This window comes from Xyrauchen texanus, chromosome 1, assembly GCF_025860055.1.
Source record: "Xyrauchen texanus isolate HMW12.3.18 chromosome 1, RBS_HiC_50CHRs, whole genome shotgun sequence".
Lineage (NCBI taxonomy): Eukaryota > Metazoa > Chordata > Actinopteri > Cypriniformes > Catostomidae > Xyrauchen > Xyrauchen texanus.
This window is the reverse complement of record NC_068276.1, coordinates 58,557,362-58,583,629: the sequence shown is the minus strand read 5'-3', so window position 1 is coordinate 58,583,629 and position 26,268 is coordinate 58,557,362. Positions and strand designations below refer to the sequence as shown.

General features: G+C 36.7%; 1 protein-coding gene across 1 annotated transcript in view; it reads left to right on the top strand.

Annotated features, from left to right (window-relative positions):
- Nucleotides 1-26,268, top strand: part of LOC127645622 (A disintegrin and metalloproteinase with thrombospondin motifs 7-like) — a gene marked incomplete at its 5' end in the record, with an annotated part of 80,250 nt that overhangs the window by 38,773 nt on the left and 15,209 nt on the right. Inside the window, 7 exons of the mRNA XM_052129293.1 lie at nt 7,271-7,397; nt 7,518-7,731; nt 13,979-15,655; nt 18,082-18,234; nt 18,328-18,501; nt 20,372-20,518; nt 22,393-22,555. Coding sequence (XP_051985253.1) covers nt 7,271-7,397; nt 7,518-7,731; nt 13,979-15,655; nt 18,082-18,234; nt 18,328-18,501; nt 20,372-20,518; nt 22,393-22,555 — 2,655 coding nt within the window. The remainder of the gene's footprint in view (nt 1-7,270; nt 7,398-7,517; nt 7,732-13,978; nt 15,656-18,081; nt 18,235-18,327; nt 18,502-20,371; nt 20,519-22,392; nt 22,556-26,268) is intronic.

Genomic DNA, 26,268 nt, shown 5'->3' with positions numbered 1-26,268 from the left:
ACATACACCTTCAACCTGAGGCAAGCCAATTTAATCCAATCCTGGTGGGAATTGCATTACCTTATGCATTTGAATTTACTTTAGGTGCTTGAAAATGTTACAGCTTTTCTTTTTACAGTTTCACTTTACCATTGCTTGGATCATAAGTTGATCTGTTTGTACAGTCAGGCTTTATGGCTTGGTATTTTGCTATAAATTAGGTATCTGGCACAAAATGTTTTCACAAATATAGACAGACACCATCACTGGCCCTGATTCAACTTTTTATTTATTTATCCCCTTTTCTCCCCAATTTGGAATGCCCAATTCCAACTACTTAGTAGGTCCTCGTGGTGGCGCGGTTGCTCACCTCAATCCGTGTGGCGGAGGACAAGTCTCAGTTGCCTCCGCTTCTGAGACCGTCAGTCCGCGCATCCTATCACGTGGCTCATTGTGCATGACGCCGTGGAGACTCACAGCATGTGGAGCCTCATGCTACTCTTTGCAATCCACGCACAACTTACCACACGCCCCATTGAGAGCGAGGACCAAAACTATAGTCAAATGAGGACCAAAACCTCATTTGACTATACCCTCCCTAGCAACCGGGCCAATTTGGTTGCTTAGGAGACCTGGCTGGAGTCACTCAGCACACCCTGGATTCGTACTCGTGACTCCAGGTGTGGGAGTCAGATTCAATACTCGCTGAGCTACCTGAGGATAGAGTCGAGTGGAATAACCGCCTCGTAGTTATGCTATAATGTGGTTCTCGCTCTTGGTGGGGCACGTGGTGAGTTGTGCGTGGATGCCTCGGGGAACGGCGTGAAGCCTCCACAGGCGCTGTGTCTCCGCAATAACGTACTCATCAAGCCACGTGATAAGATGCACGCATTGATGGTCTTGGATGCGGAGGCAACTGAGATTCATCCTCCGCCACCCAGATTGAGGCGAGTCACTACGCCACCACAAGGACTTAAAGCGCATTGAGAATTGGGATTTACAAATTGGGGAGAGAAAAAAACATGGTGTCCTATCATGGCACAACACTATGTCCATGTTACTCTTGAGTATTTCTCCCAGACACAATTGCGACAATATTTTATTAGTTGCTTGTCGCGTTCAAATATCAAATATGTCCTGATTGGCTGCTATTTTGTCACTACATAGCATTTAATTTTCATTGTGGACTGAAAATGACACTGGAAATTGGTTAGGACCCAGTATAAAGGGGGCATTCACACTGATAGCGATTCAGTCGCCCGAATCACTGGCTTGTTGGTTGCTAATCAGCATTTATTCATAAATGCAGATTCCAACTGTGGCCACATCCACACTCATACGTCTTTGGATGAAAATGCATTGATTTTGCCATGTTTGGAACGCCGTTTTCCTCCAAAAACAGAGACTTTGGAAAATTCTCTCTAGTACATTAGAAACTTTGATTTCAAGCAAAGTAGTATTTGAAAATCAGTCAAAAAGACAAAGGTAGTTAACATCTTTAAATAGAGCATGCATGGAATCTCATTAAAAATGATGGAAAGAGTATAGAATCAATAGATTTTAGTTTATTGCAATATTTTCAGAATTATAACATTGTTTTTCACATATACACAAGTTTGAGAGTGTAAGCAGACTGATTCGATTGTGCCATGGAAGTGGCCGGTAGCTGCTGGGCTCTTTCGCTGCAGTTCTCTGATTGGTGGATTTTCCCCCTCAGGATCATGGGTAGTGTAGTTCTTTCACCAGGAATTCAGTACGACTGATGACTTCAACAGAGGTCTTATAAGTTATCGTTAAAAACCAATTTCCCCTGATGAAAAAATGAATGGCATTTTCACTTCTGGAACCCGACTGCTGTGTTCTTGGTAGTCGTCGCATTGTGTCGCTGCCTATTTGCATGAAGTTGAACTTTGCTCAACTTTTGAGAAACACTGATAGTTGCACGTGTCACCGGTAATCACCGGTGAACGCCCCTTGATATACGGGATGAGTGATGCAGCAATTTTAAGTGTGACTGTAGCACAATTAATGGTTTCACATTTCTCTGTTGCACATACTGGCAATGATGTCATAATATACGATTGTATCTTTTACTCTTCCTTTCTTTATTGCATTCCAGTCAGTGATTAGTTGAAGACCGTTTGATTCAGCGGTTATGGATGTAATTAGGAAGAAACTCCTAATTACATTAAATGTTTAGGAAAATACATCTGGTGTTTTCAATGTGTGCTTTCAACATTTTGAATGTACTTATTATATTACTATGCCAATCAAAGTTGAATTATCGTAAACATCTTGAATCTTTGTGGAGATATATCAGTTGCTCATACAGGAATGTGCCTGTACTTTAATGAAAGTCTGATTTTTATAATTTTGGCTGAATACCTGGTTCCTTGTATCACAATCACCATGGGGAAAGTCAATATTTGAGCTGAGAACATTTTATAATTTTGTAATCTGATCACATAACTCTATTCTGCGGGAAGCAGATTTATGATCTTTTTAAGTCATACAAAAGGTAAAGATAGTTTATAAGTCATTCCTTGTACAAAAGCATTAAGGTCATTAGAAATAGAAAGGTTTTTCATAATTAATTAGGCTTAGTTGGTAACTGGGTTCAGTAGAGGATAGATAGGACAGAAGTTATGAAGCTGAACCAGTCATTGTATTTGTTATTTTAGTATTAAAATGTATTGATTTTCACTAACAGAAACAGGTTTTTGGCTGGAAAATAGGATTTGAAAATGATCGCACAACAGCCGGGATTATTCGATGAATTCTCTCATTATTCTGCTCGTCCTAAAGTGGCCAAAAGTCTGAAAGTTCGATTCTGATACTGTAAAGTTGAGAATATGAGCTAACAATCATTACTGTTGACCCAAAGCCTTCATCCTCACATGGAGTCGAATCAAATGTCAATTTGCACCATGAATCCTCAGACAGACTCTGAAGTAATCACGTCTGATTTCCAAAGATCTCACACTCAAATGTAAGGCAGCTTTAATACCATTTGCCACTAAATTTTCCAGGGACATCAAAAATGGAATTTTTTGCTATGCCATATTCACACTAGCCCCTATCACACATGCAACCAGGTTGGTGGCATATTAAACTGGTGTAGACGAAAGTATATTAATACTAGGGCTGTTGATTTAACATGGTAATTCAGTGCAATTAATTATACAAAAAAACATGTTAATAAAATTAACGCAGTTAATCATCCCAGGACCGTAATAAGTAAAATTCCTACCTCCGGAGCCATTTAAGCTTGAAGTACCATCTGTTATCAGCAGGAGGCAGTAAGCCAAACTCCAGGTGTTTAGGCAATGCACAGCTGCACAAACAACAAACGAAAACAATGAAACAGACATTTTGCTCAATATAATAATTATAAGTGCTTTGTTTTCCCCATCATAATTTCCGTCTTGTGTTAAGTGGTAACAGATGCTAAAAAGGTGCTTCAACCACTGATTAAAAAGAAATTTATTTGGCTTCTCCCAGTGAGAGTACCTAAATATTAAGACCATGTGTCCATATCTACTGCATGTTGTACCCCTATCGGTAGCGCTGATGTGTTTGAATGTGCGTGTTTATTTTTAGATGCAATTAACCGCTGCTCGTCTTCAATATGACTGAAGTGCTCAAAAGATTAGCATCATTTAATCAGTCTGGCACAGCACGTAAATCAATTATTTGATATCATGACAGCAGAATTAAAGCTTTTTGTTTGTCCAGAGTTAACTTTAAGGGTTCCAACCTATTCAAATGTGTTTTTACACATAGCTCAGCCATGTATGAATGTTCAAATTCATGTGTAGAGGTTCCAGAATATCAAATGTGCATGTGGACACAGACATGCGGAGTGCAATGCTTGCATTGTGTAACTGAATAGAAAACAAGCAAGATTGCAGCGTTATCTTGGCCTGCATCTCATTTCATGCCTTTGGGAAAAGTGATTAGCTTTCTCAATCATTTGGACAGGCACTTGTTTGCTTCTTGTTTGAATAGCAGTATTTTATGTGGCACGTGTAGTTCTTGACTGTGGAGCATTTCAGTTCAGTCACTTATAAGGTGTCATTTCATTTAGGACACTGCCTTTTCACACCAAATGCATCTGTCCATGCTTTTTTTCAAATGTTTTCCTATGTAAACAAATGCCTTTGACCATTGCACCATGTCAAGCTGTTGTACGGGACAGGTCAACTAGTGTTTGGACAGTAAGTCACCATTTGCTGTTACTATACAAATGAATGAAGAGAGCAAAAAACTGACACCTGCCTGTCGCAAAATTGTCCGTGAATTTTCTTATGAAACAGCAATTTTATCGTAGTACACTCCACACATAGTTACTCCAAAATGATTGTTTAGCGAACATCAAGCAGTCAATTCAATAAGCCGGGATTAAAAGAAGAAACGTAATTTTTTCATTCCGGTTCCGACATTCCGTTGCCTCCCTTCTCATCGGTAACCAATTAGAACTAAATAAAGAACTAACGTTTTTTTTATTATTTTTTTTTTTTTAAATGACTACTCTGAGAACAGTGCTTGATAAAACAGTTGTAGTGTTACCGGATCTCTCAAGATAAAAAAGGAACAAGCTACAAATAAGAGACTTGCCTCATTGAAAATAATTGAAAATAAGCCATTTAATTTTCCCCCATGTGGTGGAATTGTCAGCATAGAAATCATAACAAGCAAAGTGTACAGTAGCTTATATACTACATGGGGCGGCTGTAGCTCAGTTGGTAGAGCGGGTCGACCACTAATCGTAGGGTCGAATCCCGGCCCACACGACTCCACATGCCGAAGTGTCCTTGGGCAAGACACTGAACCCCAAGTTTGCTCCCAATGGCAGGATGGCACCTTGCATGGCAGCTCTGCCGCCACTGGTGTATGAATGTGTGTGTGAATGGGTGATTGAGTCAAAGTTTAAAGTGCTTTGAATACCGTTAAGTCTTAAAAAGGCGCAATACAAGTGCAGAATATTTACCATATACAGTGTTGAGGAGTAACGGAGTACATGTAACCGGATTTCGTATTTAAAATACTAAATATAAGTAACTGTATTCCAGTACAGTTACAATTTACATCATTGGTAATTAGAATACAGTTACATTTAAAAAGTATTTTGATTACTGAAGAGATTACTTTGCATTTTATTAATATTTGTTTCATTTAATATTTAGTCCTTTCAGATGGAAAACATTTATACATATAAATCATGCAATCCAAAGTGCATTTGATCAGCGGTGAAACACTTTCTTATGATGTGTTACATTCATACGAGCAGACAGAGAAGTACGTTTAAGTACGTTTGAAGCAGAAGAAATAGAAATAAATCTTGTGTAAACTGTTAGCTTTATGCTAAGCTAAAATGCTATTTCTAGCCATTTTAAATGCACATGTTACCAGACACGATCATATTTTTTTAATCACGAAAATTACGTTTTTTTCTAGTAAGACCTTTGATATTAGGGCAAAAATATTATTCTTGGGAATTATTTTTGGATTGTTTTCCTGTAAAAATATCTAAAAATCTTTAAAACATGATTAATTTGATTGATCTTGTTTTAGAAACAACACTGCATAAGATATTTAGGTTTTTCAGAGAACGTATTTTTAACATCTGTATTTTGTCTTACTGTACTTGCAGAGTTTTAATAGTCAAAACAAGTGAAAAAATCTACCAGTGCTGAAGAAGTAATCCAAAGTATTTAGATTACGTTACTGACCTTGAGAATTCTAATGGAATACATTACAAATTACATTTCAAAAGTAATCCTCCCAACCCTGCCTATATAAAATAACATCTTTTCAATAAATGTACTCTAAAAATGTAATATTTACTCAAACAAATATCTAAAATCAATAAATAGCCAAAATCTCTCTCTCCTGCATGAATGCACACACGATTTGGGCGTCTTTGGACTAAATGCGGAACTAATATAATAAACATAAATAAACATTTAATTATTTGTTTTAATTACAGATCTGCTTTTCGGTCAGAACCTGACCACATCAAATCTGTATTAATGCATCATATCTAACAAGAATTCAGTGATTTGGAAAGAACTGAGAAATTTACATTTTATATCATAATTTGTAGTATATATGTAGTAATAATTCATGGTTGTCTAAAAGGTCTCCAGCATGTCACTTAAGGCTACATCAACAATGTGCATTATGGCAAAGAAATGTGTGATGGTGTAGTTTACTTTCAGGATCAATTTTTTTTTTATCATGTTCAACTACAAAGAGAAAAGACTAAAGAAATTTATGCCAAACTTTACACAACGCAAAACACAATATAAAAACACAGAATCAAACATAATCCCTCTTCAACCCCCATTAACGTCTCCTCCTCCTCCAAATCACCAATCCCACCCCGACCCCAACATACCTCACAGGGGTCAAGGCCCGAGCCACACACATATAAACACAAACAAACATTCTTGAGGAAACAAAAATACAGAAATCAACCAATAAAGATAGAAAAGACGAAAATAATTGTTTTCAAATATCGTTCCTTGAAACGTTTTCAGTCCATGTCACTAATTGTTGAGCCATTTCCTGTTCTGAAGTATATCCACCATTAACATCCATTCACAAAGAACTGCCTCCAGTCTCTTCACCAAGGTACCACCGTGTTACGCTATGTTTTGCGAACTTCAAAGGCTCCCCATGGTATTAACACTCAAAGACTGTTGGACCAAGCTGGGATCTTGACACTGATTTTCAAAGTTTCAAACTACGTTGAACTTGGCACAACCTCCTAAAAACAGCTTTTAGAGGCGCTGGAAATTCTGTTGGAGACTTCAACAGGCTGTGATTCTTAGAGATGACAAATAAAGGACAAAGTCAGACAGAGGACGTGACTCTAGCTGTGGAGAGTGCACAGAAGGGCCGTCCTGACTCCCTTTGGGCTAAACTGAATCCCCTGGAGAAAGGAAGAGTAATCTAGGTGGGAAACATCAGAGACTGTGACTCTACTGGTAGACTGTGTCTCCTACTTTCTAGAGCTGCTTACTGTAAAGGGTAGTTCACCATCAAAAGCAAAATTCTGTAATCATTTACTCGCCATCAGGGTTTTCCAAACCTGTATTACTTTCGTCTGTGGAACACAAAAGGAGGTGATTAGCAGTGCTTCAGATGTCAGCTCTGTTAATTTGTCAGAAAACCCTGTGTTAGAGCTCCATGTGACTGCCAGATGTGAAATGTGGGTTTGTGCATTGGAAAACATGCTTGCCCCTATCGTGTAAACACTTGTTCTTCTATTTGTCATTGTTTTAAGGTGTACAAAGGCAAGTTGTGCATTGTGTAGAGAGGACATCTGGAATTGTTGAGGAGCATTACTGTGACCCATCAACCAGGCCAGATGACAAGCAAACTAGCTGCAATAAGGAGTCATGTCCTGCCATGTGAGTTTGTAAAATTGACTTGACTTGACTTAAAGATCTTCAAAGGCTTTATGATGAATACCAATGCAATCACAGTTGCACCGCAGCACTAAATTCCTGTAATGTTTTTGTTTTCTGCAGATGGTGGGCTGGAGAGTGGCAGAAGTGCTCATCATCTTGTGGAGACATGGGGCTGAGTAAGAGAACAGTCCTCTGTATTCAGAGTGTGGCCCTGGATGAGCAGCGAGCACTGCAACCTACTGAATGTCAACACATGCCTAAGCCTGAATCGATTGCCCCGTGCAACACACATTTGCCCTGCCCTGCAGATTGGATGACAGGAGCCTGGTCAGAGGTGAGTGTATATACTGTAACCGGGACAGACAGCAGTTCTTGAAAAAACATGAGATATACATATATATATATACATGTACTATGGTAATAGCATGTTTTTTTTTTTACATGTACTATGGTAATAGCATGTTTTTTTTTTTACATGTACTATGGTAATAGCATGTTTTTTTTTTTACATGTACTATGGTAATAACATGTTGTTTTTACATGTACTATGGTAATAGCATGTTTTTTTTTTTACATGTACTATGGTAATAACATGTTGTTTTTACATGTACTATGGTAATAACATGTTTTTTTTTTTTACATGTACTATGGTAATACCATGTTTTTTTTTTTACATGTACTATGGTAATACCATGTTTTTTTTTTTACATGTACTATGGTAATACCATGTTTTTTGTTTTTACATGTACTATGGTAATACCATGTTTTTTTTTTACATGTACTATGGTAATAACATGTTGTTTTTACATGTACTATGGTAATACCATGTTTTTTTTTTACATGTACTATGGTAATAACATTTTTTTTTTTTTTACATGTACTATGGTAATAACATGTTTGTTTGTTTTACATGTACTATGGTAATACCATGTTTTTTTTTTACATGTACTATGGTAATACCATGTTTTTTTTTTACATGTACTATGGTAATACCATGTTTTTTTTTTTTACATGTACTATGGTAATAACATTTTTTTTTTTTTACATGTACTATGGTAATACCATGTTTGTTTTTTTACATGTACTATGGTAATACCATGTTTGTTTTTTTACATGTACTATGGTAATACCATGTTTGTTTTTTTACATGTACTATGGTAATACCATGTTTTTTTTTTTTACATGTACTATGGTAATAACATGTTTTTTTTTTTTACATGTACTATGGTAATAACATGTTTGTTTGTTTTTACATGTACTATGGTAATACCATGTTTTTTTTTTTTTTACATGTACTATGGTAATACCATGTTTGTTTTTTTACATGTACTATGGTAATACCATGTTTGTTTTTTTACATGTACTATGGTAATACCATGTTTGTTTTTTTTACATGTACTATGGTAATACCATGTTTGTTTTTTTTACATGTACTATGGTAATACCATGTTTGTTTTTTACATGTACTATGGTAATACCATGTTTTTTTTTACATGTACTATGGTAATACCATGTTTGTTTTTTACATGTACTATGGTAATACCATGTTTGTTTTTTACATGTACTATGGTAATACCATGTTTGTTTTTTACATGTACTATGGTAATACCATGTTTGTTTTTTTTACATGTACTATGGTAATACCATGTTTGTTTTTTTACATGTACTATGGTAATAACATGTTTGTTTTTTACATGTACTATGGTAATACCATGTTTGTTTTTTTACATGTACTATGGTAATACCATGTTTGTTTTTTTACATGTACTATGGTAATACCATGTTTGTTTTTTACATGTACTATGGTAATAACATGTTTGTTTTTTTTACATGTACTATGGTAATACCATGTTTGTTTTTTTACATGTACTATGGTAATACCATGTTTGTTTTTTACATGTACTATGGTAATACCATGTTTGTTTTTTTACATGTACTATGGTAATACCATGTTTGTTTTTTACATGTACTATGGTAATACCATGTTTGTTTTTTACATGTACTATGGTAATACCATGTTTGTTTTTTACATGTACTATGGTAATACCATGTTTGTTTTTTACATGTACTATGGTAATACCATGTTTGTTTTTTACATGTACTATGGTAATACCATGTTTGTTTTTTACATGTACTATGGTAATACCATGTTTGTTTTTTACATGTACTATGGTAATACCATGTTTGTTTTTTTACATGTACTATGGTAATACCATGTTTGTTTTTTACATGTACTATGGTAATACCATGTTTGTTTTTTTACATGTACTATGGTAATACCATGTTTGTTTTTTTACATGTACTATGGTAATACCATGTTTGTTTTTTACATGTACTATGGTAATACCATGTTTGTTTTTTACATGTACTATGGTAATACCATGTTTTTTTTGTACATGTACAGTTACATGTACTATGGTAATACCATGTTTGTTTTTTTACATGTACTATGGTAATACCATGTTTGTTTTTACATGTACTATGGTAATACCATGTTTGTTTTTTTTACATGTACTATGGTAATACCATGTTTGTTTTTTTACATGTACTATGGTAATACCATGTTTGTTTTTTTTACATGTACTATGGTAATACCATGTTTGTTTTTTTACATGTACTATGGTAATACCATGTTTGTTTTTTACATGTACTATGGTAATACCATGTTTGTTTTTTACATGTACTATGGTAATACCATGTTTGTTTTTTTACATGTACTATGGTAATACCATGTTTGTTTTTTTACATGTACTATGGTAATACCATGTTTGTTTTTTTACATGTACTATGGTAATACCATGTTTTTTTTTTACATGTACTATGGTAATACCATGTTTGTTTTTTTTTACATGTACTATGGTAATACCATGTTTGTTTTTTACATGTACTATGGTAATACCATGTTTGTTTTTTACATGTACTATGGTAATACCATGTTTGTTTTTTACATGTACTATGGTAATACCATGTTTGTTTTTTTACATGTACTATGGTAATACCATGTTTGTTTTTTTACATGTACTATGGTAATACCATGTTTGTTTTTTACATGTACTATGGTAATACCATGTTTGTTTTTTTTACATGTACTATGGTAATACCATGTTTGTTTTTTTACATGTACTATGGTAATACCATGTTTGTTTTTTTACATGTACTATGGTAATACCATGTTTTTTTTTTACATGTACTATGGTAATACCATGTTTGTTTTTTTACATGTACTATGGTAATACCATGTTTGTTTTTTTACATGTACTATGGTAATAACATGTTTGTTTGTTTTTACATGTACTATGGTAATACCATGTTTTTTTTTTACATGTACTATGGTAATACCATGTTTGTTTTTTTACATGTACTATGGTAATACCATGTTTGTTTTTTTACATGTACTATGGTAATACCATGTTTGTTTTTTACATGTACTATGGTAATACCATGTTTTTTTTTTACATGTACTATGGTAATACCATGTTTTTTTTACATGTACTATGGTAATACCATGTTTGTTTTTTTACATGTACTATGGTAATACCATGTTTTTTTTTTACATGTACTATGGTAATACCATGTTTGTTTTTTACATGTACTATGGTAATACCATGTTTTTTTTTACATGTACTATGGTAATACCATGTTTGTTTTTTTACATGTACTATGGTAATACCATGTTTGTTTTTTACATGTACTATGGTAATACCATGTTTGTTTTTTTACATGTACTATGGTAATACCATGTTTTTTTTTACATGTACTATGGTAATACCATGTTTGTTTTTTACATGTACTATGGTAATACCATGTTTGTTTTTTTACATGTACTATGGTAATACCATGTTTTTTTTTACATGTACTATGGTAATACCATGTTTGTTTTTTTTACATGTACTATGGTAATAACATGTTTGTTTGTTTTTACATGTACTATGGTAATACCATGTTTGTTTTTTTACATGTACTATGGTAATACCATGTTTTTTTTTTTACATGTACTATGGTAATAACATGTTTTTTTTTTTACATGTACTATGGTAATAACATGTTTGTTTGTTTTTACATGTACTATGGTAATACCATGTTTGTTTTTTTACATGTACTATGGTAATACCATGTTTGTTTTTTACATGTACTATGGTAATACCATGTTTTTTTTTTACATGTACTATGGTAATACCATGTTTTTTTTACATGTACTATGGTAATAACATTTTTTTTTACATGTACTATGGTAATAATTTTTTTTTTACATGTACTATGGTAATACCATGTTTGTTTTTTTACATGTACTATGGTAATACCATGTTTTTTTTTTACATGTACTATGGTAATAACATGTTTTTTTTTTTTACATGTACTATGGTAATACCATGTAATCATGTTTTTTTTTTACATGTACTATGGTAATAACATTTTTTTTTTTTACATGTACTATGGTAATAACATTTTTTTTTTTTTACATGTACTATGGTAATACCATGTTTGTTTTTTTACATGTACTATGGTAATACCATGTTTTTTTTTTTACATGTACTATGGTAATAACATGTTTGTTTTTTTACATGTACTATGGTAATACCATGTTTGTTTTTTTACATGTACTATGGTAATAACATGTTTGTTTGTTTTTACATGTACTATGGTAATAACATGTTTGTTTTTTTACATGTACTATGGTAATACCATGTTTTTTTGTTTTACATGTACTATGGTAATAACATGTTTTTTTTTTTGTTTTACATGTGCTATGGTAATACCATGTTTTTTTTTTTACATGTACTATGGTAATAACATGTTTGTTTTTTTACATGTACTATGGTAATACCATGTTTGTTTTTTTACATGTACTATGGTAATAACATGTTTGTTTGTTTTTACATGTACTATGGTAATACCATGTTTTTTTGTTTTACATGTACTATGGTAATAACATGTTTTTTTTTTTGTTTTACATGTACTATGGTAATAACATGTTTGTTTGTTTTTACATGTACTATGGTAATAACATGTTTGTTTTTTTACATGTACTATGGTAATACCATGTTTTTTTGTTTTACATGTACTATGGTAATAACATGTTTTTTTTTTTGTTTTACATGTACTATGGTAATAACATGTTTTTTTTTACATGTACTATGGTAATAACATGTTTTTTTTTGTTTTACATGTACTATGGTAATAACATGTTTTTTTGTTTTACATGTACTATGGTAATAACATGTTTTTTTGTTTTACATGTACTATGGTAATAACATGTTTTTTTACATGTACTATGGTAATACCATGTATTTTTTTTTACATGTACTATGGTAATACCATGTATTTTTTTTTACATGTACTATGGTAATAACATGTTTGTTTTTTTTACATGTACTATGGTAATAACATGTTTTTTTGACATGTACTATGGTAATAAGGAAAAAAAAAAAAACATGTACTATTGTAATAACATGTTTTTTTTACATGTACTATGGTAATAACATATTTTTTTTTTTTTTACATGTACTATGGTAATAACGTTTTTTTTTACATGTACTATGGTAATAACGTTTTTTTTGTTACATGTACTATGGTAATAACGTTTTTTTTTTACATGTACTATGGTAATAACATGTTTTTTTTGACATGTACTATGGTAATAACATGTTTTTGTTTTACATGTACTATGGTAATAACATGTTTTTGAACATGATTACATAGTACATACCTTAGTACATTATCCATTACTAAGATAATACCATAGGTTTTACTTATATCATAGTATATATCTTGTTTTTTTTGGGCATGGTAATACCATGTTTTTTGAACATGGTAACATGGCAAACCATGTTTTGGGGCATTAACCATGGTAATACCATGCTTTTTGACATGTAATATGGTAATACCTGGGTGTTTTGAACATAACATCAAGTTTTTTGGACAAGGTACTGTAGCAATACCACATTATAAGACATTTACCATGGCAATTCCATGTTTTCACCAAAATACTTTTTGAAGGACCCTGGACTATCATGTAACCATAGTATAAGTATGGTAATGATTCACTACCACAGTACGTATCAAAGTGCCATTGCTTTACCATCTGATATCATCACTGTACCACAATAGTACTTTTTGTGCTGTCAATACTACAAATATACATGCTTTTTGAGTACACCTACATTTCTGACAAGAGGAATGTCAGATTCTATTGTTTTATGAGTGCGAACTGTACAAAACACTTTTTGTTTGACTTTATCTATTAGTTATGATTGTTTGGAAGTTGCTACATTTTACAGACCTAGTTTAGAGAATCCGATTGTATTATTTGCGCAAGGTTTCACTTAAATGTATTTCAGACGGCATAAAAATTCAGCTCTGAAATGCCTCAAGCCTTTGCATCTCACAACACATACCTTTTCTCAGATGGTTATATTTTGCAGATCATTAATTCTCCTGTGCCATTAAAACATGCCTTCATTTTATCGATCTCCAGGCTCAGACCCAAAAGGAAACTTTCTGAATTGCGGTCTCATTTTTCAATAGCGTTGATACATTTCTCTGTCCTTGACAGTCCTTTCTGATTATTATTTCCTCCACAGTGCTCTGTGAGCTGTGCAGCTGGTCTCCAGACTCGTGCCGTGACCTGCAGCTGGAATACTGGCGTGGACTGTGACCCGAAAGCCAAGCCTAATTCAACCATGCCATGCTATGCTCCGGACTGCCCTACAAATTCAAACGTCTTTGGCAATGACAAGTCAGGAAGTGGAGCATCTAGCAAAGATGTTTTTAATGACATTCAAGCAATACCTTATGATGTACCCAAATTTGGCATCGGTACAACTAGAATTCAGCCTAGGGGCAATGTTGACCTCAATAATATTGTAGAAGGAGATTTCTCCCATTATAGTCATGTAGACAAGCCTTCTGAAAATTCCATTGAGAAAAATCTTCAGGTTGATGATTTTTACTACGACTACAATTTCATAAAATTTCACGAGGATCTGTCATATGAGCTTGATAAAGATGAAAATGATGCATTTGATAACTCAGGAATAAAACAAGGGACAGATGTTCCCACAACTACCTCATCGCCATCAACCACCGTGGGTCAACTTAATTCTACCACCATGCGCTCGAACAGCATCACCAACAAGGTTACCGAAAGTCATGAACCCCAAAAATCCAATGAGAATAGCGATGAAGTATTTGCAGACAACTATTTCCTACCTGTCATTACAACAACAGAACCATCCTCTCCTGTTACAAGGTTATTTAACAAATGGAAAGACTTAAACGTTAATCTTGACGTAACTCAGGACGTCAGTGCCACAAGAAACTCTACACCAATTGGGGAGCACACATTATCAAATGAAACCCTGCCAGACATTTTTTGGACACCTAAACCACTTGAAATCTCTAACGAAAATTTTAATAACTTGGCCGATTACACCAAAGTGCCTGTAGCTGAAGATGTAGCTGTGGACGATGGAGAAGATGATAAGCAGTTTGGCGAAGAACATGGAGGTGAGAGCGACTGGGAAAGCTTTCAACCACTACCAAGCACTGAAACCTCTGAAAGTCCATTGGATAATGTGCTTCATTTTGACACCAATGAGAATAGACAAGTTGATAATCCCACAACTCCATTACAATTGATTACAGACTCTCCAAGGTTCTTACTTGGCGCAGTTTCACACCCATTAGAGCCACTCCTCCAGAGCAGTACTTCCAGCGTTTTCACCGAATCAACAAAGAACACCAAGTCTAGTGAACCATGGCTCGCCGTTAGTGAGACTATGACCTCGGATAGCCTTTCTCAAGAGTCCATTCCTTCTCCGATTTCCTCTAATGTGGCCAAACATTACAGTAGCATGACCTCAGCAGCTGGAACAACAGCGCTACATCCTACAGATATGGAAAGTGATTTAGAGCCCCCCGTCTTGACTCCAACTGAGATTCCAGATACAACATTTGGAACAAAGACTCGCAGTTGGTATTCAAAGGCACCAACCAAGACCACTGAGCCTGGAGCTCCATATGCTCGCATAGAGACTTGGGAACCTCCAGTCCCCTTACCTCGCAGGACAGGGATTAAAAAGAGTGTGATAATTTCCCGAATGCAAAGACCTAGTCTTTCTACTCCAACTCCATCTCAGAGTGCTCCCAATGAACCTTTAGCACATTCTTTTAGCCCTACAATGCCTACTGGGTTGATGCTCACTGCTCTTTCCCCACCAGCCTCGCCTGCACACTGGAGAAAGGGCAACTGGAGTGCTGTGAGTAGTCAATCATACATTCTTCAAATACTTTAGATATGATGCCAGCGTGGGCTGAGAAACTGCTGTGTGGCACCACAATAAATGTATTTAACTATGCTGACACCACAGTTTCAGATTTCAACACAAACATAACTTGAACTTTCAGTGCTAGAAGCTATTTAAGCAATTCTAGCAGCAAAAAATGGACATCAGGGATCATGGACTGACAGGATATGAATGTGCACACATTCAGACATAAAGATTTCATATCATTGCTTGATTTAACCAAGTAGGGCATATTCCTGGATCAACATCCTTTGTTTGGCCATAAACAGATAACTGTTCGGTTATAATCAGGTCATGACAGAATCGGTGCGCAGAAAACGAGTTCTGCAGAATAGTGATATCCAGGGCTGGACTGGGAAGAGAAATTGGTCCGGAGTTTTTTAGTGCTGTTATTTTCTGTATATCGCGGTGCCGTTATATAACGTGGTGGCTCATTTCAGCTTTTTGTTTCGCGGCCAACCCACCGGCCCGCTCGGTTCTCTCGATGGCCAGTCCGCCACTGATTGGCCACAAAGTGTGTCGGCCCACTGGGAATATGCCCGGTATTCCAGATAACCAATCCAGCCCTAGTGATATCTGTCATTCATAAAAGTTGTACACATTTCCCACCCCTTGCATGTTTGGCTAATATTATGATGTTTTAGCTATCATTAAGGGTATAGTACTCTCTGCTCCATTTACATTTATGCATTTGGCAGATGCTTTTATCCAAAGCGTCTTACAGTGAACTTATTACAGGGACAATCCCCCCGGAGCAACCTGGAGTTAAGTGTCTTGCTCAAGGACACAATGGTGGTGGCTGTGGGGATCGAACCAGCAACCTTCTGATTAACAGTTATGTGCTTTAGCCCATTACGCCACCACCACTCATTTAACACATTTTGCTATGTTTAAAAGATCCCTTCCACAAAATTCGCCAGAAAAACAAAAACAATAAAAAAAAACCTAACCCTAACCATACCCCTGATATCAGATGGAAATGTTAGGGTTAGGGGAATAGTTCACCCAAAGAAATACAAATCTGTCAATTTACTCGACCTCATGTCATTCCAAACCCGTTGACTTTCTTTTTTTGGTGGAACAAAAAAGGAGATGCTTTAATGAATATTCTGGTCCATCTCTTCAAAACCAAGTTTAAAATAGGACTCAAAATTGTCATAAAAGTAATCCATGCAACTCTTGTGTAATATTCCAAGTCTTCTATTGTGTAATAGGTTTTAGTGGGAAACAACATACAATTGAATTCATTATGCATTGAAACACTTGATCTGTTGCATGAGAGAAGCCCTTCAAATGATCTGATCAAAAAGTTAGGAATAATAATATTTAAAAAACAACACCAACGCTTTAAAAACATTGATTGTCCCTGTAATAAGTGCACTGTAAGTCGCTTTGGATAAAAGCATGTGCCAAATGCGTAAATGTAAATATAATGAAAAGAATGAAATAATGAAAATGAAACTCTCATTGTAAAAAAAATGATCTCAATGAACTTAGCGAAATAGTATATTAAATTAAGCATTTAACTAAACATTTTTTTAAACTATCCAAAAATGTAATAAATATAAATGTTACTGCTTTACAGAAGCAAATCTGAAAGAATAGCTCACCAAAAAAACGATAAAAACAAACAAAAGTCTCAAGTCTGAGAAAAGCACTATAATAGTTGTCGCTGTAGTTCAGGTCTTCTGAAATGTAAATGTTAAAGGGATAGTTTAATTCTAATCATTTACTCTCCATCATGCCATCCCAGATGTGTGTGACTCTCTTTATTCTTCAGAACACAAACAAAGATTTTGGAAGACAATTTCATCTCTGTAGGTCCATAAAATGCAAGTGAATGGGTACCAAATTTATGAAGGTCCAAAAAGCAAATATAGCCATCATAAAAGTAATCCATACGACTCCAGTGGATTAATGAATGTCTTCTGAAGCAAAACACTGGGTGTGTGTCAAAAATATATCACTATTAAAAACTTTTCTTACTAAAAATGTGGCACCCATTCTCTCATGTATTATGGACCTACAGAGCTGAAATATTCTTCCAAAAATCTCATTTTGTTTTCTGCTGAAGAAAGAAAATCATACACATCTGGGATTGCATGATGGTGGGATAGAGAACTTTCATTTTGGGTGATCAGTTCCTTTAATTCACTGAAAATCTTTCCCTTTAAACATTCAAATCTGGTGTGCATACAGCAGCATCTTTGTTTACAAAGCACAACCAGCAGACGCACCCTTGAGAAGAAGGCAGTAGAGAAGAAGATATCGTGCACCTTAATGGATTCTTGTGTGTTTTTGTGACCTGTTGCAAAATGACCAGTTGTTTTTTGTATTGTTTAGTTTTTAACCGTAGTATAACGCGCTTTGTATTGTAGTGCTCCACAAGTTGTGGGCTTGGTGCCATCTGGAGGTCAGTGTCCTGCAGCACTGGCAATGAATCAGACTGTGATTTAGCTACCAGACCAGTGCCAGCGCGCCGCTGCTACCTACGACCCTGCTCCGTTTGGAAAATTGGAGAGTGGAGTAAAGTATGTCTGACTGCACTTAACCAAAACAATGAATTTCATTAATAAACAGAATGATTTTTATTCACTGGATGAGCACGCTATCTTGTTTGGCAGTGCTCGAGCAACTGTGGTGGTGGTGTTAAATTGCGTGAGATTCATTGCTATGACACAAGAGATCAGAGGTTACTGCGGCCATTCCACTGCCAGGCCACTTCTCTGAGACCCCCTGCCGGAATGCCCTGTAACATCCACAGCTGTCTGGACTGGTACACCTCCTCCTGGGGACAGGTAAAGTCTTCGGTTTCCCACTCCCATTTTCAGCTCAGTGTGTTAGCCTATCTTACTACATTTAATTGTGTTTCTTCAACTTCGGTCACTTTAAGCATTGTGGACTTCTCGAAAGTGAAGTCTCATTAAAAAAAATTTCACACTCACTAGTTTATTTACAGTAATGTGTGTGTGTGTGCTAACAATGTCAAACAGTCAAAAAGTCTTTTTTCACGCCAAATTCTCTCTATAGTTTAATTTCCAGCACATCTCAAATTCAGTATTGTTTTAAATATAATTCTGTGGTGCAAATTATGCTTTTTTTTTTGACATTTTTGAGATAAAATGGCCAACTTCTTTGTCTTGCTATGGCTAATTTTGTTGCTAACATTTTATGTATCCAAAATACACTCAAATAATTCTTTCACTTTTTGTGCAATTTAGAAGAATTACTGCTGAATAGGAAATGATGCCCAATAAAAATATTCTGCCCTCAAGTGATATTTACCTTGATTTTTCTTTGTTTTCTTTAAAGGGATAGTTCACCCAAAAATGAAAGTTCTCTCATCTTTTACTCTCACAGGAGGGTGACTTTCTTTCTTCTGCAGAACACATTAAAAGGAAAAATAGACAAATATCTCAGCTCAGTAGGTCCTTAAAATGCAAGTGGATGGTGATCCGTATTTTGAAGCTCCAGAAAGAGCAGACAGAGTATAGACGTCATCCATATGACTCCAGCGGTTAAATGAATGTCTTCTAAAGCAACATGATTGCTTTTGCTGTGAAAAAGATCAACATTAATGTAATTTTTAGCTATAAAGCATCGCTTCCGGTCAGCAACAGTATACGTGGTCTCGTTTGACGAATTTGCGTTAACATGTTACGGACACAATCTCACATTCTTCTTTAGGTTGGATAAGCACATTCAGGATAAGCACACAAACGCTCTACAGGGGTACTATACCCCTGCTCTATAGGGTGTGTCGCACATGACGTTAACGCTGTAATTTAACAGCTGGAGTCGTACGGATGACATTTATGCTGACCTTCTGTTCTTTTTGGAGCTTCAAAAGTTTAATCACCATCCGCTTACATTTTAAGGACCTACAGAGCCGAGATATTTTTCTATTCTTCTTTAAATGTGTTCTGCTGAAGAAAGGAAGTCATACACATCTGGGATGGCATGAAGGTGAGCAATTGATGAGAGCATTTTCATTTTTGGGTGAACTATCCCTTTAAACTGCACTTGTCTCATATTTCATCTCAAGCAATGAGTCATTTTTTCCTCTTTAAAAAAACTCCTAAGACATCAATTATAATTGTGCAATATATGTAGGAAATCATGAGCACTCACATTAAAATGAAGACTCCAGCTGTATCAGTAACATTATAAATGCTGTTTTATTCTACATGGAGAGGGTCCGCACATGGGGGCTGCCATACTGATCAGCCAAATACTGCTTGCTTAATCTCAGTAACTGTCCTGTTATTGGACACTTTCACTCATTGATTAAAGTAATCATGGCTAACTATGAATAATAAACTTCTACAATAGCATCTGGAAACTATTGATTTTAAATGATACTGCATCCAAGCCGCTAGGGGTCAGTTTAAGTCCAAGATGACACAAAGACAAAAGTTACCGAGTGTACCTTAAACAAATACACTTGAAACTTGAAAAAGGCTGTAAGGGCCAAAATGGTTTGGTGTGGTGAAAATGGCACCTGTACATAAAAGACATTTGAAAAATAGATGACGAAGCCATGGTAAAAAGTGTCCAAGTCTGTGTGACCTCCATATTACAAAAAGAAACATTTTGAAATTTTAATCAAATTCAACCTCTGGGACATGAAATTGCCGAAGTTGAAGAAACACCTTGAAATGCCCGCAGTGTTCGGAGCGGTGTGGAGGTGGGGAGCAGCAGAGGCTGGTCACCTGCCCTGAAACTGGGAAATGTGACGAGGAACTGCAGCCCAGCTACATTCAGACTTGTAACATCAATCCTTGCAGCCAGTGGGTGACTGGAGCCTGGGGTCAGGTGAGCAACAATCTCTTCAAGAAGTGTTCCTATATTCCATTTAAGAGGGGTTTGCATTCATTTTAGAGGATAATGAAAACTTTTTATTTCAACAAGTCAGATGATTTAACTGTGTGATTGTGCACCAAATGCAAATACATCTCTTTAACTTACATTAATAATTATAATAATAATAGCTTTATTTTTATAGCACCTTTTAACGATTTAGCAAAAAGTGCTTCACAAATTTTAAACGAGACATACAAATAGACACAGATTCAGCAAACCCCGTTTACACCTGGTATTAAGTGTTTTTGGTGATCCGATTACATGTGCGGGGTTCCCACGTGTCCTGGCAAACCTGGAATTTTGCAATGCAGTTTTCCAGTCATGGAAAAGTAATGGAAAATTTGAAAAATACCTAAATGGAAAATTTTTATTTGTCCTGGAAAATATTTCAGTATAATAATTGAGCAGCTGGTCCAGCCCGACACAGCATCACTGCCTCGACCAATGGGGTGCATTTGGGGCGGGTCTATCTGTTTTTTATTTTTTATTTTAATTGATCAATTGTCACACATTATACATACATTTCTGCATATACATGGTGAAATTATTTATTTTTCACATATCCCAGCTAAGCTGGGCTCAGAGTGCAGGGTCAGCCATGATACGGCATCCCTGGAGCAGATAGGTTCAAGGGCCTTGCTCAAGGGCCCAACAGTGGTGTCTTGGTGGTGTTGGGGCTTGAACCCCTGACCTTCTGGTCAGTAACAGTGAAATGTCTCGAACACTACCGCAAATTCGCCGTTATTCCTCCTCATTCGAAATGTAAATTCAAGCCAGCTGACCCGTAACCAAGGAAACTTGGGTTAAGGAATAATTGTTTTGAAGGAAAACAGATGAAAATACATCTTGCCATCGTCAAAAACAAACAAACAAAAAAACACATGCATAGATGAATCGTTCACACAATAAGATCAATAACATGCATTTTGAAAATAGATAGGGTGAGTTTTCTTGTCATGCCAGCGGGCCCCGTAACCAAGGTAGTTTGGGGTAGGGAACGGAGTTTTGGGAGGGAAACAGTCGGAAATACACCTTGCCATCTTCACCAACATGCGATTGACACTTCGTTTAACTCTACACAAGGTTGTGGTATTTATAAGAAAGGGGCGATGTTCATGCGAACTAAATGTTTGGAGAAGTCCTGCATACATCACCAGAGAGTCTGTCGTTTCACCGGAAGATCAAGTTATGATATTTTGATTAAAGATTACGAGGTAAAAAACAACAACAAAAAAAACATGCATAGATGAATCGTTCACGTAACAAAATGCAATAACATGCATTTTGAAAATAGATAGGGTGAGTTTTCTTTTCATGCCAGCTGGCCCCGTAACCAAAGTAGTTTGTTGTTGGGAACAGGGTTTTGGGAGGGAGACAGTCGGAAACCAAGTCTGCGTTTGCTTTGACGCCAGGTTTGTCATGGCAGGTTTAAGGGACTGGGTTAAAACGGACCAAAAACTTGTAACTTTTAGCCTAACTGCTGAGCGGTCTCACATATGTCAGCAGAGAAGAATCAGTCATATCAGCGGAAGACCAAGTTATGACATTTTGATTGATTATTTACATTTATTTAATGATTATTAACATTTTCATTGTTTTTTTTACAACAACAAAAAAATATATGCATGGTTAAATAGTTCACAAAATGACCTGTAAAGTGCAGTAAGGAAATAAATAGGGTCACTTTTGATTTCATGCCGACTTGTAAAAACATTTGTTGATCTGAGCGATCTGATGGAATATTATTGCGGGACCATTGGCCTATAATGGATGGTTTGTAGAAACAGTCTTGTGTTTTAACAGGTTTGTCTGTTGTGTGTTGGCAGTGCTCAGTATCCTGTGGGGGTGGCGTTCAGCACCGGCTAGTCAAATGTGTCAACACAAAGGCTGAGCTGGAGGAAGATAATGAGCATACGGATTGTGACCACGAACCCCGGCCAAAGAGCATGCACAATTGTAACATTCATGAGTGTGACAGCGCCCCCTCTGGTGAGTGATCTAGCCACAACATATTTCGGTAACACTTTACAATAAGGTTCTATTCGTTAACATTAATGCATTCGATTTCATGAACAAAATATTTGGACATGAGCAACTATAGTGGGGAGCTTTGGTGAATATGGTGTTTGCTATCCAAGAAATGAGGTATGTTGGAATTTTTAGACATGCCATTTGTGAACTTTAAAACTCTATTAGAAAATCCACTTTTCTCTGAAATGGCTATAGAAAGGTGCAAATAATGCTGCACCTTCAGACTTGATGGCATGAATGTTGCCATTTGCTGGTAGCTTTGACAGAATGTCTCTTCCATTTACTGTCCCATGCATCCCCTTTCATCGCTGCTGTTTTTGTCACAGGCCACTGGGGATTGAAGAAAGCGGTGTGTAATGCTGTCCTTTACACTAGACAGTGATTATTCTGATACACAACACAGCACTTTCACATGGACAATATGAAATCTCAGACGAAATAGACAGTAGTTTGCAGTGCCGCATAACACAAGATGGTTTGACCTGCCAGAAAAAGCCAATATGGGTCACACTTTAAAATAACTAAATGGTAAATGGTCTGTAAATGGTCTGTTAAATGGTAAATGGTATTGCGCCTTTTTAACCTTAGTGGTATTCAAAGCGCTTTACACTGTGACTCATTCATCCGTTCACACACATATTCACACACCATTTACATTTATGCATTTGGCAAATGCTTTTATCCAAATTATTTTTATCCTTATTACAGGGACAATCCCCCCAAGGGAACCTGGAGTTAAGTGTCTTGCTCAAGGACACACTGGTGGTTGCTGTGGGGATCGAACCAGCAACCTTCTGATTATCAGTTATGTGCTTAACCCACTACGCCACCACCACTCGATTGATACACCAATGGCGGCAGAGCTGCCATGCAAGGCACTAGCCTGCCATTGGGAGCAACTTGGGGTTCAGTTTCTTGCCCAAGGACATGTGGAGTCATGTGGGCCGGGAATCGAACCGCCAACCCTGCAATTAGTGGCCGACCCGCTCTACCACCTGAGCCACAGTTGGGTCACGAAGAGTTGGTATTGATCCATCTTTGATCCTTAGATTTAAAGCAAATCCAGCCTTGTGTTGACCATCGTTGATGAAGTAGTCCGAGTTAGCACAAGCGGCTCTAGCGAGGAGATAAATATGGCGGACTGTGTGCTGCTTGCTCAGGTTTGAATGAGGGTGGATCTAAGCTACTCGGGTGGATCTTCGCAAGCCGTGGGCGGTACCTTTCCCTTTTTGACATCATAAGGGGCTGAACGGCTCGTTCAGAGACACTGTTTTTATTGATGGGGAAAGTAAAGAACCGAGGGGATTGTCTTTTACCATATGTTGTGGTTGTGTACACACACTGGTGACACATAATTAGGTAAAAAATAATGGAAAAAGTGGATTTTGCCACGGTTCCCTTTAATACTTTTTAAAGCTTATAAAGTTATCCAGTCAAGAACAGTGAATGGTTTTCTCATTTTCTTGTTATGGTTCTTTAGAAGCCTTTATTTTGTATTTTTTTTGTCACACATTATACATACATTTTTGTATTCACATATCCCAGCTAAGCTGGGGTCAGAGTGCAGGGTCAGCCATAATACGGCACCCCTGGAGCAGATAGGGTCAAGGGCCTTGCTCAAGGGCCCAACAGTGGCATCTTGGCAGTGCTGGGGCTTGAACCCTGACCTTCTGGTCAGTAACCAGAGCCTCAAACACTGAGCCACCACGGCCTCGCCAAGACGGGCATTTTGGCGGAATTTTCAAATGCATTTGACAGTTCAGGCGCCTGTCCAGTCCAAGCATGCAGCTATTCCTAGATCGCTAGTGAAATATAAATTTACTTTGCCCTTCAAAAATCCACTTATCCCAGACAAGCGTTAATGTCGAGCCCTGCAGAACTCTTTACCAATTCCAAATTAAATCTAAATCAAATCACAGATTGACGGGGTAAGAGAATGAGGACTTTTTCACTGCATGGTACAACTCGACTCAACCCGAATCTTCTTGCTTTTTTGGGGGGTTTTCCACTGTGGATAGTACCTGGTATCTGATTTTTTATTACCACCTCGGTCGAGGTTCTAAGCGAGCCAGGCCGATACTAAATGTGACGTCAAAACCCTTCAGATCACTGATTGGTCAGAGAGAATAGTCACTAGCAGCTTCACTGGATTACCGACATCAACTTGCTAGTTTTAAAGTTAGCAACAGCAATAACAGTATAATTTGTTCAAAAGATTTTCAAATTGTGAAAAAAGAAATGGCTATGCGTAAAACCACTCCGTGGTCAATAAACGAGGTGCATACGGTCTACTCGTTAGCGAAACGAAAAAGTCTCGCAGGAAGTGTCTCAGCTGTTGGCCGCACACGGCTACCACCAGACCTACCAACAGTTTAGGGAAAAGTACAAAAAAGTGACTACAGAACCATCAAGGAAAAGTGGAAGTGGTTCGACCAAATGGACGCTATCTAAACCGGCAACCAATGGGAGGGAGTGTGTCTGGGATCCACGATGGAGGATGGTACGTTTTGTTATGTTAACACTATACTCTGCTTGAAAGCTTCACTTTATTTAGTTGACCAGCTACTGGAAGCTTGTTTCCAAAACAACCAGACCAATTTAACTGTTACACTTGAGTGAAATCACCATGCAACAACTGCTTTATGCAGCACAATGAGCTAGTAGCTAACAGTTATTGTTTTGGTCAGTTTGTGTCGTATTTAAGATGATGTCACTGGAGTAGAGGCGGTGCAACTATGTCGATCAGCCTATAATCCCACACACGTTGAGGGGCACTAAACTGCAGTGGAAATGCAAGCTCAGAGAAGTAAAGCGAGTAGAGTTGAGGCGAGTCGAACCGTAACATGCAGTGGAAAAGTGCCATAAGATCTCCTTTTGTGTTCCACAAAAAAAAGAACGAAAAAAATCGGGTTTGGAACAACATCAGAGGGATTAAAAGATGATTTTTATATTTTGGTGAGAAAATAATTGCCATCCCATGGCTTTTACACCTTCAAGTCTTTGTACAGAATACCAGTCACTTCGTTCTTCCTCAAGTAATAAAGCACATGTGTCTCACAGTCTTTAATTATCATCATCTGCACTATTAAATGCACCACCAGCTGTGATGTGCTCATCCAGAGAAAATTGCTCTGGCTCCGTGTGCTAGTCAAAATGTGATTTGTGATGTACGGTTCGGTGGCACATGTGTTTAATTCCTCACCGCTGAAAACAATTCCAGGAAGTACATCCACGTTTCAGGCCACTTAAGGAGACTTCCTGATTATTAGGTGGAGTGCACTGACTCACTCATAATCTCCTAAATAATTCTGTCACACGTTTTAATATAGTTTGGGCAAACACTTTCTGGATGGGCTGCTTCTGGCACTGACTACAGCTCTTTGTCTCATACATCACCTCTTATCTACATAACATTTTATGTGTAGCCTAGTGGAGAAATTTCATGTAATTTAACTCTGGTCATAATTTGGGCGTGACCCTTTTAAGAACCAGAGTTTTGCGGCACCTGCTTTCTGGCACCCCTCGTGTTGCAAATGTGTGCTGGTTAGAGATGAGAGAACATGTGTTGTGCAGGAGAGCTCCCGGTTTTGTTCATTGTTTGAAAATTCTTTGGGTAGATACACAAGATGCTTATAAATTGCATTGCATATGTGTTCAGTATTTTGTCTGGT